Source organism: Entelurus aequoreus, linkage group LG10 (genome assembly GCF_033978785.1).
Source record: "Entelurus aequoreus isolate RoL-2023_Sb linkage group LG10, RoL_Eaeq_v1.1, whole genome shotgun sequence".
In the NCBI taxonomy this organism is placed as follows: Eukaryota; Metazoa; Chordata; class Actinopteri; order Syngnathiformes; family Syngnathidae; genus Entelurus; species Entelurus aequoreus.
Genome location: NC_084740.1, coordinates 73,124,338 through 73,151,017, shown reverse-complemented (window position 1 = coordinate 73,151,017; position 26,680 = coordinate 73,124,338). Strand labels below are relative to the sequence as shown.

At 35.9% G+C, this 26,680-nt stretch overlaps 1 protein-coding gene across 1 annotated transcript; it reads right to left on the bottom strand.

The window, feature by feature from the left end:
• idh1 (isocitrate dehydrogenase (NADP(+)) 1) lies at positions 1–25,674 on the bottom strand. Its single transcript, XM_062061642.1, has 9 exons — positions 25,549–25,674; positions 23,447–23,576; positions 18,550–18,841; positions 14,003–14,105; positions 10,399–10,576; positions 9,444–9,595; positions 5,658–5,798; positions 5,415–5,577; positions 1–1,783 (listed from the first exon to the last, which is right to left on the bottom strand). Exons 2-9 carry the CDS (start codon positions 23,566–23,568, stop codon positions 1,690–1,692), a joined length of 1,245 nt encoding a protein of 414 aa, XP_061917626.1. The 5' UTR covers positions 23,569–23,576; positions 25,549–25,674; the 3' UTR covers positions 1–1,689.
• Positions 25,675–26,680: the final 1,006 nt, after the last annotated feature.

Here is a 26,680-nt window from a genome sequence, read left to right as displayed (position 1 = left end):
TTGTATAGTCTAGCTTTCCTTTCATTTTTTTTTTTTTTTTTTTTTTTCTTTATCGACATGCACTATGGATCCTTGGTTGAATGATCACATTGTTCTTAGCTTTGTTTGGTTTGAATGATACCTTGTTATGATAGCCTTGTTCTATTCAGTTTTGTTTGGTTTGAATGATTACCTTATTCTTTTTCAGTTTGTTTGGTTTGGATGATTGCCTTGTTCTTTTTCAGTTTGTTTGGTTTGAGTGATTGCCTTATTTTTTCAGTTTTTGTTTTGTTTGTTTATTTTTTGTTCAACTTATCTTGCTTGTTTATTCTTTTCATTGATTGTTTGTTCTATTAATTTCTATGAGTGTGTGCACTGGGTAGGGGTACAAACTTGTAGTTTTTAGGCAACAATAACTTTTCTTGTCAACTGGGTCATACATGTCCTGTAGCCTTTTTTACTACTCTAGAGTCTACGCCCCTGGTGGGTGGGTGCGGGTGCCTGTGTGTGCATATGTGATATATTGTTTTGTATTGATTTGTTGCATTGGATGTTCTAATGCACTACCGGCAAAGAAATACCAAGAAAATGTTTCTTTTGTGCGAAGGGGCAGGAAATATAAGATTTTCTTCATCCTGTTCCTTTTCGACATGGCTGTGTATTGAATGCAGTAAGGTATGTGAGATTGTTGAAATGTTGTTGAAATGTACACATCCAAGTACGAAATAAATAAATAATTGAATTGAATTGAATTGAATTAACTTGGACTTAACTTCACTTTTTTAATACTGCCACAAAAAAAGCAAATAAATTAAAACCCAATAAAAATGCTGAATTAATATATTTTAATAAAAAATTCCCTCAGTTTTAAACAAAAACAATCCCATTATCTTTTTCCCCCCTGACTAATAATACTATTGAAATAAAAACTTGAAAAAATGGATATTTTTAAAATTATATTCCAAACATTAACTTGGACTTAACTCCATTTTTTAAATAATGCCATAAAAAATGCAAATAAATGAAAACCAAGTATTAAGTTAAATTAATATTTGACGTGAACCTGTTTCTGCATATTGTTGTATTTCAGCACAAAATATAATAATTAGATCCATGACTTTTTGAGTTTTAGCATTCAACACGACAGTCTCATCTACTAATAAAAACATGTTTTATTGTCATATTAGGTTCGTTTAAATGATAAACAGCATTTACAATGATTTAAAATCAAAGTTGTGGAATAGTTTTCTTGCATGGAAACAACTTAAGGCATTCTTAGTTTGAGTTACAAAGCATATTTTCATGAAGTTCCCTATTGCAGAATGAAGTTATTAAACAGTTAAAAAACAACATTTAAAACTAGTTTTTTGTCACTTATTTAGCTTAGTGTTGATGAGGTGTGTCTGTGGTACAGTTGAAGCATTGTTGGTGTCAAACATGACAACATGAGCACTGCTGCTATGGAAATTAATAATATTGGACAAGCCAGGCGAGGCTCCACCTTCAGCTTGTCCATTATTTTTGTCTGTTTGTACTTCACTGAGAGGAGAGGAGGCACTCATCCCGATACGCCCACACTACACCTTCTTGTGTCCTGCCTGGTTCCTGCCGGCTTTGGGGTTACTCGGCGGGGGAGACTTCCAGATGCAGTGTGTACCTATGAAAAGTGTGTGTGTGTGTGTGTGTGTGTTTGTGTGTGTGTAAGCGTGATCACAGCTTGGGCTGTTTAGACATCTTTGTCTTCAGGTTCTCTGCCAACTTGTCAAGGAACTGGAAGGTGTTCAGGTAGTCAGAGCGTGCCACCCTGTGAGCAGAGGAGACGTTATTCTACTTTATTTATTTACCGCCCGTATTCTTGAAAAAGGGGTTTTAAAAAAGAGACATTAAGGTTGTGTAGTGCAGACCACTGACCACTAGAAGGCAGTCATGATACAAGCAACTTAAAGATGAGGTGAAGATGTTTACCGGTATACAGAATAAAGGTTCTAATAATCAAGAAAAAGTATGTATCATGTAACACAAATAAAGTTGTACGCCTTTAAGAAACATACTTGTATAACTTTGCATTTTCCCCCCTTATTAAAAGTGAAAACATTTGTTACCGGAAATGAAATTACGATCTTATGAGAAAAAAAGAGTGACTGTCCTCAAAAATAACAGGCAAAAAAGGTGTATTATTTAAAAAATAAAGGCATATATTTTTTTTTTTTAAAGTTGCAATTTGAAAATACCAAAGTGTTATTTCTTTTGTGAAAAATAGTCCTAATCTTACAAGAATACAGTTGTATTTTTTTGTCTTTAGAAAAACTAATTGTAGTTTGACAAAAACAAAGTTGTTGTTGTAAAAGTGTCTAAGATTATTAACTTTATAATTTTTTGAGGATCTAGTATAAAAACATACTTTAGCTCACACAAATATTATGAGGATAATAGTCCTATTTTTACTGACTATTAAGAGAATAATAGTTAAAAAATATGTAATCCTAAAGAAAAGTGATTAGGAGGCTAAAAAGTGGTATTTTTTAAAGACCAAGGTTCTGTTTCGTGTGTGAAAAAAGGTGTTATTTTTAGAGTATTTAATAAAAAAAAATTAGAAATAAATTGCAAGAAGCGTGGGAAATCTTACATGAATATATTTAGATTTTTCACACAAATATTTTGAAATTAGTCATGTTTTATGAATTTTTAAAAAATTGTACTACTAAGAGAATAAAGTTGAAAAAGGTGTAATCTTACAAGAAAAAAGTTGGATTTTTTTCAAGGGGAAAAAATGTAATTTCAAAAGACCGGGGTTGCATTTTTTTCTAAAGGAAAAAGGCATCATTTTACAAAAAAAAGTTATATTTTTGTTGTAATCCATCCAACCCTCCATTTTCTGCCGTTTGTCTCTCTCGGAATCGCAGGGGTTTTAAATAAATAATAATATATTTTTGAGCATCTTATCAAGTTTCACTTTAGTATAAAACTTTTTTTTTTCTTCACACAAATCTTCTGAAAATGGTCATGTTTTCTATAGACAAAAGTGCTACTAGTAAAATAATAAAGGCTGGAAAATATGTAATGAAAAACAATTTTTTTCAATAGGCTAAAAAGTGGTATTTTTTTGAGGACCAAGGTTCTGTTTCTTGCGTTAAAAAGCCATTTCTTGTTTAATTTAAAAAAAAATAATTGTAAGATGTGTGGGAAGCCTTTGGTGAATAAAGTTACATTTTTCACACAGATATTTAAAAAATCTTCATGTTTTATCAATTTTTAAAAATGCTACTATTAGGAGAATAAAGGTTAAAATGTGTAATCTTACAATAATAAAGCTGGATTTTTTTTCAAGGTGTAAAACCTGTAATTTCAAAAGACTAAGGTTGCATTTTTTCCAGAGGAAAAAGGCATATTTTACAAAAAAAAGTTGTACGTTTTAAGAAGCGTGCAAATCCTTAGATAAATGATATTATATTTTTGAGCATCTTATTAAATTTCACTTTAGTATACAATAAAACTAATTTATTTCCACGCAAATCTTCTGAAAATAGCCATGTTTTCTACAGACAAAAGTGGTACTAGTAAGACAATAAAAGGTTAAAAAAAAAGTGTAATCTTAGAGAAGCTCGATTTTTTTTTCAAGGTGGGAAAAGTTGTTATTTTAAAAGACTAATTTAGTTTAGGTTTTTTTTTAAAGAAAAAAGACAACGTTACAGGTACAAGGTTGTTTTTTTTATAAGGGAAACAAGTAGGAGTTTTTGTTTTTGTTTTTTTTTAGAAAAAAGTTGTAAAAAGCGTACAATGTATAAAAAAATGTTTATTTTTACACAAATCTTCAGAAAATAGTTGTGATTATTTTAAATAAAAAGTGGTACTATTAGGATATTAAACGGTTAGTTAAAAAATATGTAATCCTAAAAAAAAGTTATTAGGAGGCTAAAAAGTGGTATTTTTTAAAGACCAAGGTTCTGTTTTGTGTGTGAAAAAATGTGTTATTTTTATAGTATTTAATTCAATTTTTTAAAAAAATAAAAATTGTAAGAAGCGTGAGAAATCTTAGATGAATATATTTAGATTTTTCATACAAATATTTTGAAAATAGTCATGTTTTATGAATAAAAAAAAATGGTACTATTAAGAGAACAAAGTTTAAAAAGATGCAATCTTACAAGAAAAAAGTTGGATTTTTTTCAAGGGGAAAAATTGTAATTTCAAAAGGAAAGGAAAAAAGCCATCATTTTACAAAAAAAAATTATATTTTTGTTGTAATCCATCCAACCATCCATTTTCTACCGTTTGTCCCTTTCGGAGTCGCGAGGGTTTTAGATAAATAATAATATATTTTTGAGCATCTTATCAAGTTTCACTTTAGTATAAAACTTTTTTTTTTCTTCAAACAAATCTTCTGAAAATGGTCATGTTTTCTATAGACAAAAGTGCTACTAGTAAAATAATAAAAGTTGGAAAATATGTAATGAAAAACCATTTTTTTCAATAGGCTAAAAAGTGGTATTTTTTTGAAGACCAAGGATCTGTTTCTTGTGTTAAAAAGCTGTTTTTTGTTTAATTTTTTAAGAAAAATTGTAAGATGTGTGGGAAGTCTTAGGTGAATAAAGTTAAATTTTTCACACAAATATTTAAAAAATCTAAATGTTTTATCAATTTAAAAAAATGCTACTATTAGGAGAATAAAGGTTAAAAAGGTGTAATCTTACAATAATAAAGCTGGATTTTTTTCAAGGGGGAAAACTTGTAATTTCGAAAGACTAAGGTTGCATTTTTTCCAGAGGAAAAAGGCATATTTTACAAAAAAAAGTTGTAAGTTTGAAAAAGCGTGCAAATCCTTAGATAAATAATATTATATTTTTGAGCATCTTATTAAATTTCACTTTAGTATACAATAAAACTAATTTATTTCCACGCAAATCTTCTGAAAATAGTCATGTTTTCTACAGACAAAAGTGGTACTATTAAGAGAATAAAAGGTTAAAAAAAAAAAGTGTAATTTTAGAGAAGTTCGATTTTTTTTTTTCCAAAGTAGAAAAAGTTGTAATTTTAAAAGAGTAATTTAGTTACATTTTTTGTAAGAAAAAAAGAGAATGTTACAGGAATAAGGTTGTTTTTTTTAAATAAGGGAAACAAGTTGGAGTTTTTTTAAAGTTGTAAAAAGCGTAGAATGTATAAAAAATGTTTTTGTTTTACACAAATCTTTCGAAAATAGTTGTGATTATTCTAAATAAAAAGTGGTACTATTAGAAGTTTAAACGGGTGAAAAATGTGCATTAAACACACCGCTCTGTTTTCGCCTTATCTGTCACTTAGAGTAAGTCAATTGTATTTATGAAGTGCTTATCACAGATTAAATCACAAAGCGCTGTACAAAACCTAGGTGAGATAAAGCAGCAATTAAATTAAAACAACAACATAAAAGGTTAAAAAAGATCAAAATCTTATCTTACTTTGAAAGCCCCTTGATGCAGATGGCCAAATCCTTGGTCATGAAGCCGGCCTCGATGGTCTCGATGCAAACGGCCTCCAGCGCCTCGGCGAACACGCCCAGCTCCTTGTTGTTGTCCAGCTTGGCCCGATGGAGGAGGCCCCTGGTCCACGCAAAGATGGAGGCTGCGGCGACAGAACGAGACGTGGTGAATACATCTCGCCGCCGTCCTTTTGAAAAAGGGCAAACTGTGTGTGTTTGCTACCGATGGGGTTGGTGGAGGTCTCTTTGCCCTGCTGGTGTTGCCTGTAGTGGCGCGTCACCGTGCCGTGCGCCGCCTCAGACTCCACGGTGCGTCCGTCGGGACAGATCAACACGCTGGTCATCATCCCCAAGGAGCCGTAGCCTGTTGGCGAAGAAGACTTGCTAGCTAGGGATGGGTAACGTTAACACTTGAACCGATACGGTACCGATTCCCGGCACCTGAGAATCGATACCGATACTCCTCAGTACCAATGTGTATGTGAGTTAATAAATATTACTTGTTTTTGATACTAAAATTAGATTTTTTATTGCAACATATAAAAATGAGCTGATCATAACAGCTGTCCAGTTGTTTTATCTTGTTTGATTATCATCATACAGTGTTTCCCATAAACTGCCAAGATACCTGTGGCGGTGGGGGTGTGGCTATGGGCGTGGTCACCATGACATCATCGAGTAATTTGCATAATTTACTACAATGATTTGATTTTCTCTAAAAAAGCTCAAAAAATGTATACTTACTAATTAATAATTACAGTTTTGTTTTAAACGTCCATCCATCCATCCATTTTACAATATAATTACAACACTTTATGTACATATTTATATACAGATTTGAACAATAAGTTATTCACTGAAATATATTTATTAATTGTGGTTCTTACAAAAAATATATCTTATAAAATATAAAAGCTAAAATGTCTCAAAGCTCTGCCCCTTTAATTAGTGCATACTAAATAATTTAACTTTAGCCTACTACTACAACCATATTATTTACCAGCAACATAAAGTGAAACAGAGGCAGAGGTGTCCTGCCACAGTCAGTAACAAATAAACAGAAAACAGTAGTGGTGGTAGATAGACACAGAGCTTCATCAAACATCTGATCCACTGAACAAAGAGCTCCAAAAATCTTGAACTTTAGACTGCCATCAGTTTTACTCCCTACACTTAACCATGTGTTTCCTACTGCCTGCAGACTTTGCACCCTTTGTTATATACACATGTTGTGTTTCTAATAGAAATACATTTAATAAAGTCAAATACAAATAAGGCAACAAGAGAAGTATCCTACACTTTTCTTTTGTAAAGTAAATCTGAACAGCCGATATGGGCAACTACATCAACTGTAGGATTTGCCTGAGAAGCTGGACAGGACAAAAAATAAATAAATACAAATTTTGTTTAATTTTTTTTTTTTTAATTTTAATTTAAAAAAAAAAATTTTTTTATTTGTGGCGGACGTAATTCTTTCGTGGCGGGCCGCCACAAATGAATAAATGTGTGGGAAACACTGTCATATTATCATTTGCAATGACATTAAATTGCAATTACAGTTGCAAGTAGAGATGTCCGATAAATGCTTTAAAATGTAATATCGGAAATTATCTGTATCGTTTTTTAAATTATCGGTATCGTTGTTTTTTTTTTAATTGAATCAACATAAAAAACACAAGATACACTTACAATTAGTGCACCAACCCAAACAACCTCCCTCTCCATTTACACTCATTCACACAAAAGGGTTGTTTCTTTCTGTTATTAATATTCTGGTTCCTACATTATATATCAATATATATCAATACAGTCTGCAAGGGATACAGTCCGTAAGCACACATGATTGTGCGTGCTGCTGGTCCACTAATAGTACTAACCTTTACCAGTTAATTTTACTCATTTTCATTAATTACTAGTTTCTATGTAACTGTTTTTATATTGTTTTACTTTCTTTTTTATTCAAGAAAATGTTTTTAATTTATTTATCTTATTTTATTAATTTTTTTTAAAAAGGACCTTATCTTCACCATACCTGGTTGTCCAAATTAGGCATAATAATGTGTTACTTACACGACTGTATACAGTATATCGGTATCGGTTGATATCGGTATCGGTAATTAAGAGTTGGACAATTTTGGAATAACGGATATCGGCAAAAAAGCCATTATCGGACATCCCTAGTTGCAAGTCCAAGACGTTAGATGGCAGTAGGAAATGATTTGTGTTTTTTTTGTTGCACCCTACAAAGTGTTGTACTTATTACTCACCAGCTGTTTGATTGTAACGTGCATCTTAGTTGTACTTTAGAGGTGTTGATATCCCTATGTAAAATCGTTAACGCTCATCAGTAGCATGTCAATAGCGAAGCCAATATATATTAGCATCAAGCTAAGACATTTTTGGAAAAGTGGAGCCTTACTTTACTTAGGTTGGAGTGTTTTTTGAGTAAATTTCCTTGTTGGCATGGAAAATTGCAACACTACACTGCAAAAACTGAAATCTAAGCAAGATTAAATATCTCAAATAAGGGTGATATTTGCTTATTTTCTGTCTCATAAGATATTTCTTCTCACTAAGCAGATTTTATGTTAGAGTGTTTTACTTGTTTTAAGGGTTTTGGTCCTAAAACTTGGGGCGGTATAGCTCAGTTGGTAGCGTGGCCGTGCCAGCAACTTGAGGGTTTCAGGTTCGATACCCGCTTCCACCATCCTAGTCACTGCCGTTGTGTCCTTGGGCAAGACACTTTACCCACCTGCTCCCAGTGCCACCCACTCTGGTTTAAATGTAACTTAGATATTGGGTTTCACTATGTAAAAGCGCTATATAAATATAATTCACTTCACTTCACTAAATGATCTCAGTAAGATATTACAGCTTGTTGCTGAGATTTGATGACCTATATTGAGTAAAACATGCTTGAAACTAGAATATCAACTGTTGCAAAGCTGTGTCATCAACACTCACAAGTATAAAACTACTTTTTTAAAGTAATAATTTCTTATTTCAAGCATGAAAAAAAAATCATGATTTTGACACAATTTTGTCTCATAATTAAAACAGATGACAGCCAAATGGACTTTGCTGTTTTATTTTCAATGAAACAATAGAAAACACGTACTCATATAGTAGTACAGTTGGCACAGTACAGTAAACTGACAGTTAATATTGAAACATTTAACATGTGACATTTCTAACAATTTTGAACAGAAATAGTTCATGCACATTCAGATAAATTCCTCAAAATTACAATTAAAAAAATGTTGGCCGGGGTCCGGGCTGTATATATGCGCACTAATTGACTGAAAGAGCACGCACTTGGCGCGATGATGTCATGTTGTCGATGGAAAAATGCATTTTTAGACCATATGATTTGCCTGAGCGGCTAGGAGACCCCGAGAGTAACAAGCGCTTGCCTTGTTGCCTTTCCATTAAGAACAATAAATTAGTTTTTAGTATAAGTTTGCTGGTTTCAAGAAATGTAATGCCGAGCGCATATCATTATGTCAAGATAATGGCACTAGCATTTACTTCATTTAAGAATATTTTTCAACATATTGAGCAAAAAGGTCTTCTTTTTTTTTCTACCAAGAAAAGTGCACTTGTTATTAGTGAGAATATACTTATTTTAAGGTATTTTTGGGTTCATTGAGGTTAGCTAATTTGACTTGTTTTGGAAAGTTTTGACAAGCCAAATTTTCTTGTTCTATTGGCAGATAATTTTGCTTAGTTCAAATAAAATACCCCTCATTTTTGTATTTTTTTCTTGTTTTTGAATACTGACTTTTTGCGGTGTACCTACATGTTGTTTGGCTGAGTCTGCTCTCAGTGCTGCTGGAGTGATCGCCAATGGTACCATAAAATGGCACAGTTGGATTTTATATCAATCTGTGCCCAGCAGGACCATCGGGATTCGGTCAGTGGCAAAAAAGTACCGGATTTGGTACCCATCTCTATTACTAAGAGGATTTCACATGTGTGTGCCGTTGTGTCGTCTTCATGGACCACCGACCTTGTGCCACGGAGTCGGACTGGACGTCCCCGTCGTAGTTCTTGCAGGCCCAAATGAAGCCGCCGTCCGATTTCATGGCCTGGGCCACCATGTCGTCGATCAGTCGGTGCTCGTACCAGATGCCCTTGGCCTCAAACTGAGGGCGGTATTCCCTGAGGAAACACAACAGTGTGAACAAAAGAGCACTAAAGCTAGAACGCCATTAGCTAAGAGTAGGGGTGTAACGGTACACAAAAATGTCGGTTCGGTACGTACCTCGGTTTAGAGGTCACGGTTCGGTTCATTTTCGGTACAGTAAGAAAACAACAAAATGTAAATTTTTGGGTTATTTATTTACCAAATTTGTAAACAATGGCTTTATCCTTTTAACATTGGGAACACTATAATAATTCTGCCCACGTAAATCAACATTAAACTGCCTAATGTTGTTGCTCAGATTAAATAAAATGACAAAACTTTTCTTCTACATATAAAAAGTGCAACATTAAACAGTTTCAAGTCAACTCATCATGCTTAATTTATTACAGCATTTGGGAAGCCTGTAGTTGATTTTTTATTATGTAAATGTTATATTTTTATCAACATGTGATAGCAGGGACCCTGCCATTCAAAACTAGGCTGCTGCATTTCTAATGATTAATGTAACTAAAGCTGCAAAAATGGTACACTAGCAATAGGAGAGACTATTCATCCCTGAACACCATGGAGTTCATGTAGGCTTAATGATGCACTTACATTATTATATCAACTATCAGAGACAGAAACTCTTCATTTAACATAATGTCCTTTTTTGCAGCTTCGACACAGCTCAATCAACACAGAAAAAGGTAAAGTGAAATAACAGACAGACAGGGCTTTGCTGTCCGTAACACACACACACACCGCAAAATGAGCTAACGTTACGCTAAATAGCGGGGTTTTAGTGTATATGAAAGACACAACTGCGTGTTCGTACTTCTCATAGATCTCCTGGAAGATGTCCTTGAATCGCCCGTCGTACTTCTTCAGGATGGTGTTCTTGGTGCTGAGGTAGAGCGGCCAAGATTTAGTCAGGGCCATCTGGAAGGAGCTGTGAGCAAAGTCCTTGATGGATTTGTCCGTGTTGTACATCCCCAACGCCACGCCGCCCGTGCCTGCACGCAAATATACACACATCGACTAAAGGTTTGCGTGTACTAAAAAACAGGTGCAGAATTGATATCGCACACAAAGCTGATCTATTAAACTTGTCCGTAGAGAATTGCATCGCTCAAGTGAGCAAAATAAGAAGCACAATCCATTTAGGGTGTCCAAACAGCGACTTGGAGCCAAGTGCGGCCCACCGACGTCTTACAGAAGCGGTCCGATAGCTGCCATTTATTATTATTATAGAGGTTTATTTGAAATATGGACAGATACAAAAACATAGACATCTGAAACAGTTATCCGATGCATGCATCACAGTGTTTGTAGCCAAAGCTAATTTACAACACTTGTCCCCAACAACAACAACAACACAGATCCAACATCATTAAAATAGGAAAATAAAAAATAGAATGAGTTGATAATAATGATAATAGTAATAACACAGGCACATTTTTTCGTCCTTTGGTGAGTCCATAAAGCAGGGGTCACCAACGCGGTGCCCGCGGGCACCAAGTAGCCCGTAAGGACCAGATGAGTAGCCCGCTGGCCTGTTCTAAAAATAGCTCAAATAGCAGCACTTACCAGTGAGCTGCCTCTATTTTTTAAATTGTATTTATTTACTAGCAAGCTGGTCTCGCTTTGCTGGACATTTTTAATTCTAAGAGAGACAAAACTCAAATAGAATTTGAAAATCCAATAAAATATTTTAAAGACTTGGTCTTCACTAACTGACAAAGAAACAGATAACAGATTTGGTGTCCAGTTCAAAGTGTGACATGATTTATTTACAAATTTGAGAGTTGACTTTTGAATTTTACATGAGTTATTATCAGTACAAACATGGTGAAAAGTAATTCATGATTTGTTAAAAAATGTTAGTGGCTAGTTAGTTAAAACGGGGTATTGTGATTTCACAAGACTGTCTTAGAAGTGATCATTTGAAAATGTTCAATTTGAAAAATGTGCACTTAGAGAAAATATAAAAATAAAGTGTTGCATATTGATATTTATCTGTTTCTATATATACTTATTGTGACAAATCATTGAGATGATCAGTGTTTCCACAAAGATAAATATTATTAATTATTAATAATAACAGAGTTAAAGGTAAATTGAGCAAATTGGCTATTTCTGGCAATTTATTTAAGTGTGTATCAAACTGGTAGCTCTTCGCATTAATCAGTACCCAAGAAGTAGCTCTTGGTTTCAAAAAGGTTGGTGACCCCTGCCATAAAGTAACTCAAGTCAGTGACAATTGATTCTACGTCCATAGGAATACATGCACAGCAATTACTTACATGACCCAATCCAATCAACCTTCTCTAGTCATGGTGCAGAAAAAAAGAATTCAACCAGCACAAATATGGTCCCAAATAACACAACGAGCTCATTGAAGTTTGTGGATATCATAAAAAAAGTCAGATCAATATACTTTCTTTTTTCTAAATTACACCCATTTAAATCTAGAGATATCCGATATTCCGATATTGTCCAACTCTTAATTACCGATTCCGATATCAACCGATACCGATATATACAGTCGTGGTATTAACACATTATTATGCCTAATTTTGTTGTGATGACCCGCTGGATGCATTAAGCAATGTAACAAGGTATTTCCAAAATAAATCAACACAAGTTATGGAAAAAAATGCCAACATGGCACTGCCATATTTATTATTGAAGTCACAAAGTGCATTATTTTTTAACGTTTTAAAAAGTCATACATTTTACTATTTGAAACCGATACCGATAATTTTGAAACCGATACCGATCATTTCCGATATTACATTTTAAAGCATTTATCGGCCGATAATATCGGCAGTCCGATATTATCGGACATCTCTATTTAAATCCACTACAAGGGATGATGGGACAATGCAAAACACTGTCTACATTGCTTTGACAATACACCTTCAACAGTAAAACTATAAACAAACTGTATAAATCTGAACTTTGACCTTTCTGATTGTGGATGTAAAATTTGTAACATCGATAATTGTAGAAAATGTTCTGAAACAATGGATACATAAATAAAACACAGTAAAATAAAGTCTCGTGACCAGCAACCAGCCCAGGGTGTAACACACCTTCCTCAAAGTAAACTGGGAGTATTATAAAAATGAAATAATAATCAAATTAAAAAAACATGCTACATCCATACATATAGTCGGCCTGCGCCACATCGCACTTCCAATATTGAGGCTTCATCACATCACAGATTTCTTTAAAGCATATTCAACACTTTTTTGGTCCAAAATTAGGTATATTAAGGCATAAAAAATAGATAAACAAATTAATCAGTGTTTCCCACACATTCATTTATTTGTGGCGGCCCGCCACGAAAGAATTACGTCCGCCACAAATAAAAATAAATAAATAAATTTTTTTTGTCCTGTCCAGCTTCTCAGGCAAATCATATAGTTGATGTAGATGCCCATATAGGCTGTTCAGATTTACTTTACAAAAGAGAAGTGTAGGATACTTCTCTTGTTGCCTTATTTGTATTTGACCACTACTGTTTTCTGTTTATTTGTTACTGACTGTGGCAGAACACCTCTGCCTCTGTTTCACTTTATGTTGCTGGTAAATAATATGGTTGTTGTAGTAGGCTAAAGTTAAATTATTTAGTATGCACTAATTAAAGGGGCAGAGATTTAAGAGACATTTTAGCTTTTATATTTTATAAGATATATTTTTTGTAAGAACTACAATTAATAAATATATTTCAGTGAATAACTTATTGTTCAAATCTGTATATAAATATGTACACAAAGTGTTGTAATTATATTGTAAAATGGATGGATGGATGGACGTTTAAAACAAAACTGTTATTAATTTGTAAGTATAAATTTTTTGAGCCTTGAGAAAATTATATCATTGTAGTAAATCATGCAAATTACTCGACGATGTCATGGTGACCACGCCCATAGCCACGCCCCCACCGCCACAGGTATCTTGGCAGTTTATGGGAAACACTGTTAATAATACATTAATACTACAAAAGTGTTGGCCACTAGGTGAAACCAAACCAATCAGAGAGCATTGTTCAGTATCGTGGCCACTGATTGGCTCAGCCTCAGGCAGCATTACTAAATGGGGATAAAAAAGTGTAAGGGTGACTCAAGTGTGTTATTTCATGTCTAGAGGGCTCTAGCAATGTTAAGAAACAATTTTTAAAAGATCATAAATAGTTTTTTTATGCTTTAGCTATGAAAATATTAGATTTATTTTTAAGGATTCCTACTATGCGAAAAATCCATTTATCGCCATCACATATAAATACAACTTGACCACATAAAACTGGACTAAAGATAATTAAATAAAATTTAAAAAAAGCTTTAATCCACTGTACAAAGTGGAGTTCATACATAGAACAATGTCAGAAGCTTTATAATCGTTGAATGCTTGACCGCACACACAAACAAACCTACCTTCAAAGTTGTGTACCACAAACTTCACTGCTTCGCCACTAGAGGGCGTGTAGATCATCTCCACTTTGCCCGGCCCAGGAACCACGAAGTCTGTGGCTTTGTACTGTATTGAAAATTTTTTTTAAAAAACCTCAATATTAGCAGCACATGACAGACCAACGTGTACAGTTATGAAGCCTCCCTGTTTGCTTCTGTAAGACACACAGCCATGCTTTCACAGACAATTACACAACTGTCTACCATGTGACTTTTCACCTACATACTCCCTGCCCTGTTGACTATGACTGAACTCAGCCCGCGGGGACGGAACATGGCGGTTCAAAGGACAGCTGATGAAATATAATCTTTGACCGTGCGTCTCCTGACGAACGGATGATGCCTGCAATAACCGCAGCTCACGAAGAACACAGTGAACAACTGGTTAAGCATTAAGTTCAAGTGGGACTATGTCTTGTTGACTCATTCTTTGGACTACCTGGTGGGCCTCTCTGGTATCGTTCCCAAGTGGTTCACATCCTATCTCTCTGAAAGAAAATTAAAATTAAATTAAAACGTAAGGATACAAGCTCCTCAAAGCCCACCACTATCACATGTGGTGTCCCTCAAGGATCTATTTTAGGTCCTATTCTTTTTAATACTTACATGCTTATACTTGGAAGTGGAATGATTGGACTTAAACAAGGCTCTTCTATGATAAAATATTCTCGGTATAGCTCGGTTGGTAGAGCGGCCGTGCCAGCAACTTGAGGGTTGCAGGTTCGATCCCCGCTTCCGCCATCCTAGTCACTGCCGTTGTGTCCTTGGGCAAGACACTTTACCCACCTGCTCCCAGTGCCACCCACACTGGTTTGAATGTAACTTAGATATTGGGTTTCACTATGTAAAGCGCTTTGAGTCACTTGAGAAAAAGCGCTATATAAATGTAATTCACTTCACTTCACTTCACTCAAGGGCCAATACTGCAAGACGTAAACTTAGATGTACTTTAGAGTAGTCAGTGTTCAGCTTGTGCAGCTGTATAGATTTACGATAAGGGAAGCACAATTTTATTTTTCAAGCTGATACAGGTACAGATAGCTTCCTCCTTCTCGAGAGCTTTGGGGCAGCTTCTTTAGCAGCAGGTGTCTTTGTCGGATTTTAAAAGCCTGTTTGGCATTTCATGTGGCTGATAAGGTTTGATGTGTTGAAGCTCAATGTTTTTTGCCCCCTCTCCTCGCAGAATGCTTGTAGAACATTTTGCGCAAATAACACACGAAATGTCATTCTCTGAAACAGTGAAAAAGTTTGTTCATACTTGGGATGTGCGACATGGCCTAAAATTATTACTGCGATAACGACACGATATATTATTTGGTGTTTAAAAACAATAAGAGAAGTATTTCTAAATGGATTACAAAGGTTCCTAATTTAGAGGCTTATGTATTCGGTAACAATATTTTGTTAAAACTAATATTATTCTACTTGCTAATTTACCTTTAATATCTGGTTACTACAGTAGTAACATGTTTCTACCCACACTTCTGTTCAAATGCAATAATCACTTATTCTTCTGTTGTTTGGATACTTTACATTAGTTTTGGGGGATGCTACAAATTTTGATATCGATCCAATACCAAGTAGTTACAGGGACAGTATTGGCCTTACAAATGTTCATACTTAAAATGATCAGGATCCTTAAAATGACGCAGTTTTTGATTACAACTGTAATCAGACAAAAACACAGGATGACAGTGTAATATCAGTTAATATTGATATTATTTCCTTATTCCTTTTTATTACATTAAAATAATCATTCAAAAAGTCAATAGAGTAAAACAAATAACCATAATCAATCAATCACTTTTATATTTTCTTAAGACTATTATTATATGTGTGTGATTGCGTGAATGACATGTCTATGCAGATTGTTGTTTTTATGTGTGGTAAAGCATTTTACTGGAGCAATTTCGTTGAATTTTAATGCAATAACAATAAAGGTATTGTATTCTATTATAACAAAACAAAAGCAAAAACTATTTTTGGCTTTTATTTCCTGAGTTTGTAAACTATTCCCCATAGTATCGACCATACACTGATGCTATACTTGGTATCGTTACTGTGAATATTTTGATCAATGTGCCCACCCCTGTTTACATTATGGCATGTTTAGTTATTCCTCATCCTCTAGTCCTCAAGTGATAATGTTACATAAAAGGAATGCAGTTTATTTGCTGTAATGGAGGCAAGGATTAGTGATTTAGAAGCTGCACTGTGGAAAGACGTTAACCGCTAGCCCGTTAGTGAGGATACTACTGTGCGTTAAGGATGATTTTGTTCGCTTGTCGCAATTAAATTTGCGGGACGCAGCTAGTGTGTGTCATCAACATGCAATATAACGATATAACGATAGTATTAAAAGCTCTGTGAGCTCTGTGAGTTCAGGGGAAGTTTACCACAGGCTTACAGCACGGAACGCAGTAGAGAAGGAACGCCTGATTTGCTCACCCTAACCCACCTACAGCACAGTTTGGATAATCTGGCCTCATTGGAGCAATTAATCTTTGTTATCAGTGATGTCATAATTCCTTTTGGCCAAATAGTAACTTTTACTATCCAATGAAAATGAGTCAACACACAGCCATCTGGCAACACAAGTGAGTACCAAGATAAGATAATCGATAATAGACGTAACAGTTTAACTTGCATTATTTGCTATGATGCATTTGCAAAAAGTGATTAAAACACATAAATCTAAACATGTATGTTTAGAAATACCAGTGTACTTTCGTTTATCATATTTTTTTAAGTCAAAATACTTTAAAAAACTGCCTATGGCAGTTATATGTGATTTTCGACTGTCTGCAAGGCCGTGAATGTGACAGGCCGAGTCCCGACTGCGTGCAGTGGAGTTTGGTGTTGGTTTTGACATGGTCGCAGCCGAAAGTAAATTGTTTTGTTTTTTGCAAAACAGATACTTTAAATTCCGAACTATAAGCCGCTACTTTTTTCCTCGATCTTGAACCCTGCGGTTTATAAAACGACGCGGATAAGTTATGAATTGTTTTTCTCTCTAATGCCCATAATGTTTTGTGTTTAATAGTTTGCATAAACTCAAGCAGAGGACTGAAATGGTGTGTTATTGTTTGTGCTACGGCGTCATCTTTTCGACAAGTTCACTCACTGCAGGTATTGCGGGTCGAAAATCTACTTCCTGTTTTGAGGTCGTAAACTGGGAATAAGCGTCCATAGAGTTTTTGCTTGATTAATCACTCCAATCAACGTTTGTAAGTTTTACAATACAACTAAAACAATTCTTACTTATTAAAGTATCCCATGTGGGATGGGAGTCTTTTCACGCATATTTGTACGCGCCATCGTAATGTAATGAATCCCCGTTAGTATTAGCTATAATACCGGTATTATAATGTGTTTAAGAGTGAGGTCGAAGAGGTAGCGCCAAATCCATTTGTGGCAATCCAAAATTATTTGAAAAGATGACAAGTGCCTTGTCAACAGGGCCGGCCCGTGGCATAGGCCGTATAGGCAAATGCTAAGGGCGCCGTCCATCAGGGGGCGCCACGCCAGTGCCACAAATGTTGGAGAAAAAAAAAAGAAAAGAAAAAAAGTTGGTACTATTATTTCTAAATACATAAAATAATCCCAGGTTAATTAACATGCAAAGTAAAGCCTATATAATAGAAATATTATTTGTTACAACATTACGCCCCCCCCCCCCTCCCCCCGCACGGTGCGCCCCCTCCCTTCCCGTATCATGACTCTTTTTGGACGTCACCACATAAAAAAATCAACACAGGATGTCAAAACGGCCAAAACTGTCAGGTGCCCAGGGAAGAAAAAAGAGAAAGGAAGAGGAGAAACGAGAAAAAGACAGAGGTAGCAGGTCCTACATGAAATTATTTGTCTGTTACAGAATGTGATAGTAACCTGGCTTTTTAGCATTAAGCTAATGTTACATGATTCGGCAATTGCTAATCAATAAATAGCTCGTTCTGTTTTAACGTCGGGTTAATATTGTGGAGGGGGCTCAATTGTTATGGAAAATAATAATGTACGGTAATGTTAGGTAATTACAGTACTCCCTGGTGTACAGTAATTTGTAAGTCATTCTAGTTAATGCAATATTAAAAAGCACAAATAGAGAACTCTGTAGGATCCCCTTTTTTTGTAATATAGTTGTTAAAGTCATACTGGTTTGATACCTTGTTTTGTGCAGTGCCTTATTTATATTGTATTTTTAATTTATTTTATGCAACTTGTTGACACGTTTTATTTTGTGTTTATGTATGTAAAAAATATTGTATTTCATATATAAATTTTTTATTTTTTGTATTCATTTATTTATCCTTTTTTTTAAAAATCTTGTTAACTATTCTGATTGTTAATTTGCTTTCTTTAAGTGAAAAAAAAGGTCAAAGACAAAGCTATTCGGTTTCTTGTGAGTATATACACTTCACTGCCGATGTGGGGGGGCGCCACCTAAAATCTTGCCTAGGGCACCAGATTGGTTAAGAAGGTGAACCGGAACGGTTTTATTAAAATTTGTTTACCTGGTCTCCATGGGCATGCCTCCCGATAATGATGGGCTTGACCCACCCGGGCACCAAGCGGGGGACGTTCCGGCAGATGATGGCCTCCCGGAAGACGGTGCCGCCCAGAATGTTCCGGATGGTTCCGTTGGGCGAGCGCCACATTTGCTTCAACTTAAACTCGTCCACGCGGTTCTCGTCCGGCGTGATGGTGGCGCACTTGATGCCGACGCTGTAGCGCTGCACGGCCTCGGCCGCCTCCACCGTCACTTTGTCGTCGGTGGCGTCGCGGTTCTCCATTCCGAGGTCGTAGCTGGGCAGGGAAACAACGGAAAAGACAAGGAAGCCTCAGAGTTCATCTCAAAGTTGATTATTTATAGCAGGCGCTGTTAAAAAGGAGGGCAATCAAGCACATTAACAAGAAGCCAAAGGGTGCCGACTCAGCTCATTTCTCTGCTAATTGTAAGTTGCATTCAACCTCCGACTCCACTGCACGTCTGATTCGCTCGTGACTTTCTTCTTCCGCGAGCAATGTGCTGAACTGCAAGCTTTGCTTAAGAGCCAGATGTGACCTTTCACCTACTTCCTTCATCCCCAAACCAGGAGCGTCGCAGGAAATGTTTAGCAAACCAGCACAGGTTCGACGAGTTGTGCGTTGGTTGCAATGGCATGTGTGCTACTGACCTACATCAAACACTCCTTATCGCAAACAGCCAAGCTGGAAATGATGCAAAGTCTTCAAGGAATGCGAGACACAGATTTATTAGTTTTTGGGTTTTTTTAACAACACTTAACACGAACATGGAAACACTGAGGAAAAGTGTTTTTAAATCATGTCACTCTTTAAAGTCAGATCAAGTGTTTTATTGCTTTTCTAGGTTTCGCTACTAGTGGTCAGTTACCAATGCTAGCATGTTACTTCATAAAGCCACAACTTGACCCTGGAACTGATTATTTCGATTCTATTCTTCCAAACACGATCGGAAAGAGAGCCTCATGGTTAGTACATTGACCAGGTAATTGCGGGTTTGAATCTCCGTTTGAGCATATCTGTGTGGAGTTTGCATGGTGTGTGGTTTGTTTTCCTAGTACCTCCCACATTCCAAACACATGCATGTACAAACCCCATTTGCATATGAGTTGGGAAATGGTGTTAGATGTAAATATAAACGGAATACAATGATTTGCAAATCCTTTTCAACCCATATTCAATTGAATGCACTACAAAGACAACATATTTGATGTTCAAACTCATAAACTTTATTTTTTTTTGCAAATAATAATTAACTTAGAATTTCATGGCTGCAACACGTGCCAAAGTAGTTGGGAAAGGGCATGTTCACCACTGTGTTACATGACCTTTCCTTTTAACAACACTCAGTAAACGTTTGGGAACTGAGGAGACACATTTTTGAAGCTTCTCAGGTGGAATTCTTTCCCATTCTTGCTTGATGTACAGCTTAAGTTGTTCAACAGTCCGGGGGTCTCCGTTGTGGTATTTTAGGCTTCATAATGCGCCACACATTTTCAATGGGAGACAGGTCTGGACTACAGGCAGGCCAGTCTAGTACCCGCACTCTTTTACTATGAAGCCACGTCGATGTAACACGTGGTTTGGCATTGTCTTGCTGAAATAAGCAGGGGCGTCCATGGTAACGTTGCTTGGATGGCAACATATGTTGCTCCAAAACTTGTATGTACCTTTCAGCATTAATGGCACCTTCACAAATGTGTAAGTTACCCATGTCCTGGGCACTAATACACCCCCATACCATCACAGATGCTGGCTTTTCAACTTTGCGCCTATAACAATCCGGATGGTTCTTTTCCTCTTTGGTCCGGAGGACACGACGTCCACAGTTTCCAAAAACAATTTGAAATGTGGACTCGTCAGACCACAGAACACTTTTCCACTTTGTATCAGTCCATCTTAGATGAGATCAGGCCCAGCGAAGCCGACGGCGTTTCTGGGTGTTGTTGATAAACGGTTTTCGCCTTGTATAGGTGAGTTTTAACTTGCACTTACAGATGTAGCGACCAACTGTAGTTAATGACAGTGGGTTTCTGAAGTGTTCCTGAGCCCATGTGGTGATATTCTTTACACACTGATGTCGCTTGTTGATGCAGTACAGCCTGAGGGATGGAAGGTCACAGGCTTAGCTGCTTACGTGCAGTGATTTCTCCAGATTCTCTGAACCCTTTGATGATATTACGGAGCGTAGATGGCGAAATCCCTAAATTCCTTGCAATAGCTGGTTGAGAAAGGTTTTTCTTAAACTGTTCAACAATTTGCTCACGCATTTGTTGACAAAGTGGTGACCCTCGCCCCATCCTTGTTTGTGAATAACTGAGCATTTCATGGAATCTATTTTTATACCCAATCATGGCACCCACCTGTTCCCAATTTGCCTGTTCACCTGTGGGATGTTCCAAATAAGTGTTTGATGAGCATTCCTCAACTTTATCAGTATTTATTGCCACCTTTCCCAACTTCTTTGTCACGTGTTGCTGGCATCAAATTCTAAAGTTAATGATTATTTGCCAAAAAAAAAAAGGTTTATCAGTTTGAACATCAAATATGTTGTCTTTGTAGCATATTCAACTGAATATGGGTTGAAAATGATTTGCAAATCATTGCATTACGTTTATATTTACATCTAACACAATTTCCCAACTTATATGGAAACGGGGTTTGCATATATATATATATATATATATATATATATATATATATATATATATATATATATATATATATATATATATATATATATATATATATATATATATATATATATATATATATATATATATATTTATTTGCAGCGTGTATATAAAACCTATTACATATTGTTATGAAGGTGTCTGTTACTACATTATATATATACTTGCAGTGTGTATATAAAGCATTGGAGGGTTTTTAAGTTGTTTTAGAGGGCTTAAGTTTGAAGGCTGCCCTTTGAGACACTTGTGATTTAGGGCTATATAAATAAACATTGATTGATTGATTGATTGAAGGCTATCACTGTGACTTAAAAAAAAAAAAAAAAAATCTTTAAAATCCTAAAACAACAAAAGACACGTGTGTTCTTGTCTCTTAGGCTTGTGATGGATGGGCAAAATTCTAAAAAAAAGTGCAGTGCCCCTTTAAGAGATTCTACTTGTAACACAAAAATGTGTTATTCTGCTACAAAGTTGTAGCAATGATTCAATCAAACAAGGCCATATTTTAGTCCCTAATCAGGTCAATTCAATAGGATTTTAGCGTGGCTGATCTTATCTTTTAAAGGGTTTTAACGGGTTGGTGCAACTCCAGACTGTCCTGTAAGATTAACATAACAATGTAAAAGGGGACGAGGTCATCTGCATTAAGTATCATCTGCATGTCACACTCTTGATGTATTCAGAATGAGGCCATGTCTACACTAAGTCGTTTAACCCCTTAAACAAATAATTATTTAGCCTAAGCCCCGTTTCAGCCACACTAAACCATCGTTTAAGGTCTCCCTCCTTGGACAAATTTTTACCCGGGTAAGTGCGCCGTGTATTTCTTGAATCTCCGGCTCTTAGCTTTGTATGGACTCATTGATCGTTTACAAACTGAGCTCGGCGAGGAAGTGACGCCAGAAAGACCGCGCCCCACACAGGAAGTGACGTCAGAAAGACCGCGCCACAGCCAGCTTCATAATAAAGCGGTTTCGTAACTCGGAGCTAACTGTTGGAAAGATGGAGGCGAGTCATCCCGACAGGCCCGTGTTTCTCCTTCCGTTTGTGCGGACGCTTGCGGAAACCACACATGAATACCTTAAGAGAAAGCGATTGCAGCTATTTGGGATACAACACTTCTCAGACGGCGACAAGAACTTTCCAATGTCGAGATTGTACTTACCGAAAAACTTTGTCCATTTGTCAAAGGAGAGACAACGAGAATGCGAGCTCCCGTGGATGTGATAAAAAAGGTAGCAAGTGCTTTGTATTACCTGGCCGTCGAGGGAAGACTACGGAAAACGGCAACTGCCTTTGGACTGGCAAAGCAGACTACGTCAGTTATTGTCCGCCATGTATGTCGCAGACTCAACGTCTAGGTCCAGAGTATATAAAGTCACCAAAAACGAATGGACAATGAAGGTGAAGGCAAAAGAGTGAGGAGTGTCCTGACCAGATATCTAGATCCCTACTTTGATTGATGTGAAATGTTCTTTATCACATTGTTTACATGTCTAATAAAGATTTGATTAATTTATGATGGCTCAGGTGTGATTCACTACAATAGGGCCCCACAGCACACTGGATTCCAGTTAATTTAAATACCACAGCACTGGATATTGCTCAGATAAGTTAAATTGAAGAACTTGCACACAAAGCAAGTTAAGCAACACTGGAGATTAGGGGTGTAACGGTACACAAAAATTTTCGGTGCGGTACATACCTCGGTTTAGAGGTCACGGTTCGGTTCATTTTCGGTACAGTAAGAAAACAACAAAATATAAATGTTTGGGTTATTTATTTACCAAATTTGCAAAATCTTCCACCAAAAATATTTTTCTTAGTGGAATATTTGATGTGAAGTAATCGGAACCTTGGATAGGTCAATCATTCATAATAACATTGATTTTGATTCAATATTATATTATGAAGTTTATGAGTTTGAACATCAAATATCTTGTCTTTGTAGTGCATTCAATTGAATATGGGTTGAAAAGGATTTGCAAATCATTGTATTCCGTTTATATTTACCGGTACATCCAACACAATTTCCCAACTCATATGGAAACGGGGTTTCTAGAAGAAGACAGGAAAAACAAGCTTGACCACTCCTGAACGCCCACTCAGGACCACATGCATAGGACGGGCGTTTCCCTGCAGCTGAATTTGAAAAAAATCCATCATCCCCACTGCACTCTTCGTGTTTTATTACCTGTGTAAATCCAGCTCCAGGTAGGGGAAGATGAGCTTTTCCTTAATAAGCTCCCAGATGACGCGGGTCATTTCGTCGCCCTTCATCTCCACCACTGACCCGGCCTTGATTTTGGCTGCCATTGTCGAGCCTGCACATGCACACGGGATACAAATTGGATAAAACATCCATTGTTAAAAGTAATGGGGATTAAAGGCAAACATGGGTTCAATGGGTTCCTTCACAGCAAGGGGGGAGGAGACAATAGTGACTCAGTTTCAGATTATAACTTTGTAGACCTTGCAGATCAACCACTTAAACCTCCACCAATCTTGTAAAGTCTGTTGTTTTACTGGTTTGGACTAGGGATGTCCGATAATGGCTTTTTGCCGATATCCGATATTGTCCAACTCTTTAATTACCGATATCAACCGATCGTGGAATTAACACATTATTATGCCTAATTTGGGCAACCAGGTATGGTGAAGATAAGGTCCTTCTTAAAAAAATTAATCAAATAAGATAAATAAATTAAAAACATTTTCTTGAATAAAAAAGAAAGTAAAACAATATAAAAACAGTTACATAGAAACTAGTAATGAATGAAAATGAGTAAAATTAACTGCTAAAGGTTAGTACTATTAGTGGACCAGCAGCACGCACAATCATGTGTGCTTACGGACTGTATCCCTTGCAGACTGTATTGATATATATTGATATATAATGTAGGAACCAGAATATTAATAACAGAAAGAAACAACCCTTTTGTGTGAATGAGTGTAAATGGGGGAGGGAGGTTTTTTGGGTTGGTGCACTAATTGTAAGTGTATCTTGTGTTTTTTATGTTGATTTAATTAAAAAAACCAACTATACCGATAATTAAAAAAACGATACTGATCATTTCCGATATTATATTTTAAAGCATTTATCGGAAATTATCGGACATCTCTAGTTTTGACAACACGGATGTTGGGGAGAGAACATCAATGATGACTCGCAGCTTCTTAACAGATGATTTATGAATCATTATATCAAAAGTTGTGCAAGTGTATGCAAATATGTTGTGGGGTAGAAACATGGAGAAAAGAAGACTAGTAAATAGAGATGCCGATAAATGCTTTAAAAATGTAATATCGGAAATTATCGGTATCGTTTTTTTAATTATAGGTATCGTTTTATTTTTTATTTTATTAAATCAACATAAAAAACACAAGACACACTTACAATTAGTGCACCAACCCAAAAAACCTCCCTCCCCCATTCACACAAAAGGGTTGTTTCTTTCTGTTATTAATATTCTGGTTCCTACATTATATATCAATATATATCAATACAGTCTGCAAGGGATACAGTCCGTAAGCACACATGATTGTGCGTGCTGCTGGTCCACTAATAGTACCAACCTTTAACACTTAATTTTACTCATGTTCATTCATTACTAGTTTCTATGTAACTGTTTTTGTATTGTTTTACTTTCTTTTTTCCGTCAATCCATCCATTTCCTACCGCTTATTCCCTTCGGGGTCGCTGGAGCCTATCTCAGCTACAATCGGGCGGAAGGCGGGGTACACCCTGGACAAGTCGCCACCTCGTCGCAGGGCCAACACAGATAGACATACAACATTCACACTCACATTCACACACTAAGGACAATTTAGAATTTTTTTTCATTTATTTATCTTATTTTATTTTTAAAAATGACCTCGTCTTCACCATACCTGGATGTCCAAATTAGGCATAATAATGTGTTGATTTCACGACTGTATATATCAGTATCGGTTGATATAGGTATCGGTAATTAAAGAGTTGGACAATATCGGAATATTGGCAAAAAAGCCATTATCGGATCTCCCTACTAATAACAGGAGGTAAAGTGGACAGATAAGGTCAGATAAGCAGAACGGTCGAAACAGAACGTAGAATTTGCCTACATTACTACAAAAATATCAAATTGCGTGTTTGTTTAGCGCTAAATGGTACATTGGCGCAGGATTAAAACAGCATTTAGCCTGCTTGTTGCTGTTTGCTAGTTTCGAACAATAGAGGAACACAACACCGTACTTCCGGGTTCGGCGCACCAGTTCCCCGCCGAGGCAGCACCGCAAAAGCCCCCATTTTCTTACCTTATTTAGCAGGTTAAAAAAAAGGGATTCTGATAATTTCCGAGCAGGGAGATGTGATGACAGCTTGGAGGAAGGAGAGTTTTAGGGCCAAGCAGGCGGGTCGGCACTAAACTTCCTCCCCGGCCGAGCTCACTTGGCAAGGCATCGGCCAATCAGAGAAAAGGAGGAAACGAAACAGCCAATCATCGGAGATCACGAGACGGAGTGGGCGTGGCGTTATATGGGGCGAGATGGCCAGCTCGAGTATTTAAAGCAGATGATGCATTTCCTATACTTATTTCACAATAAAAGTAACTCAAATCAGAAAAAAACTAACATTTTGCCTTGAACTCCTTTTTTATACGAGTTGTAACATAAATGGCTGCAATTTTAACCTGTGTAATGATTCGCCGTAACATTGCAGGCTAACGTTGTACTCTTTCAATACAATACATTGCAAAATAACTGTTATATTCAATTAATGCCAACAAATACATTATAACTTTGTGGAGGATAACACGTGTCTTAATGAGGAAAACAAGTCGTGGTATCCACATTTATTTATTTTTTAAACTTGACAAATCACTGGATGTTTCTGAGACAGGATCGATTGTTTCAGCCTGAACTCACCGGAAGTGGGTCTTGCGTTTTGAAGCAGCGAATTTTTCACGCTGAAATCTTTTGAAACTGAATTAGAAAATACTGAAATGGTATATTTAGCATTTTTTGACGCTTATTTTTTTAAACTGAATTCTTATACACTAAATTCTAAAACACTATTTTTTTTACACTGAATTTGAAAATACTGAAATAGTATACTTTGCATTTTTTGACGCTTATTTTTTTACACTGAATTTTTATACACTAAATTTTAAAACGCTATTTTTTTACATTGAATTTGAAAATACTGAAATGGTATACTTTGCCTTTTTTGACGCTTATTTTTTTTTACACTGAATTTTTATACACTAAATTCTAAAACACAACTTTTTTACACTGAATTTGAAAATACTGAAATGGTTTACTTTGCATTTTTTGACGCTTATTTTTTTACACTGAATTTTTATACACTAAATTTTTAAATACTCTTTTTTACACTGAATTTTAAAATACTCAAATAGTATACTTTGCATTTTTTGACGCATATTTTTTT

Coding starts and splice junctions, on each gene's coding strand:
- idh1 (XM_062061642.1), bottom strand. CDS start 23,568: ATGGCAGCCAAAATCAAGGCCGGGTCAGTGGTGGAGATGAAGGGCGAC. Junction 14,106..18,549: donor GGCATGCCCATGGAGACCAG/GTAAACAAATTT, acceptor TTTTCAATACAG/TACAAAGCCACAGACTTCGT. Junction 10,577..14,002: donor TGTGGTACACAACTTTGAAG/GTAGGTTTGTTT, acceptor ATTTGCGTGCAG/GCACGGGCGGCGTGGCGTTG.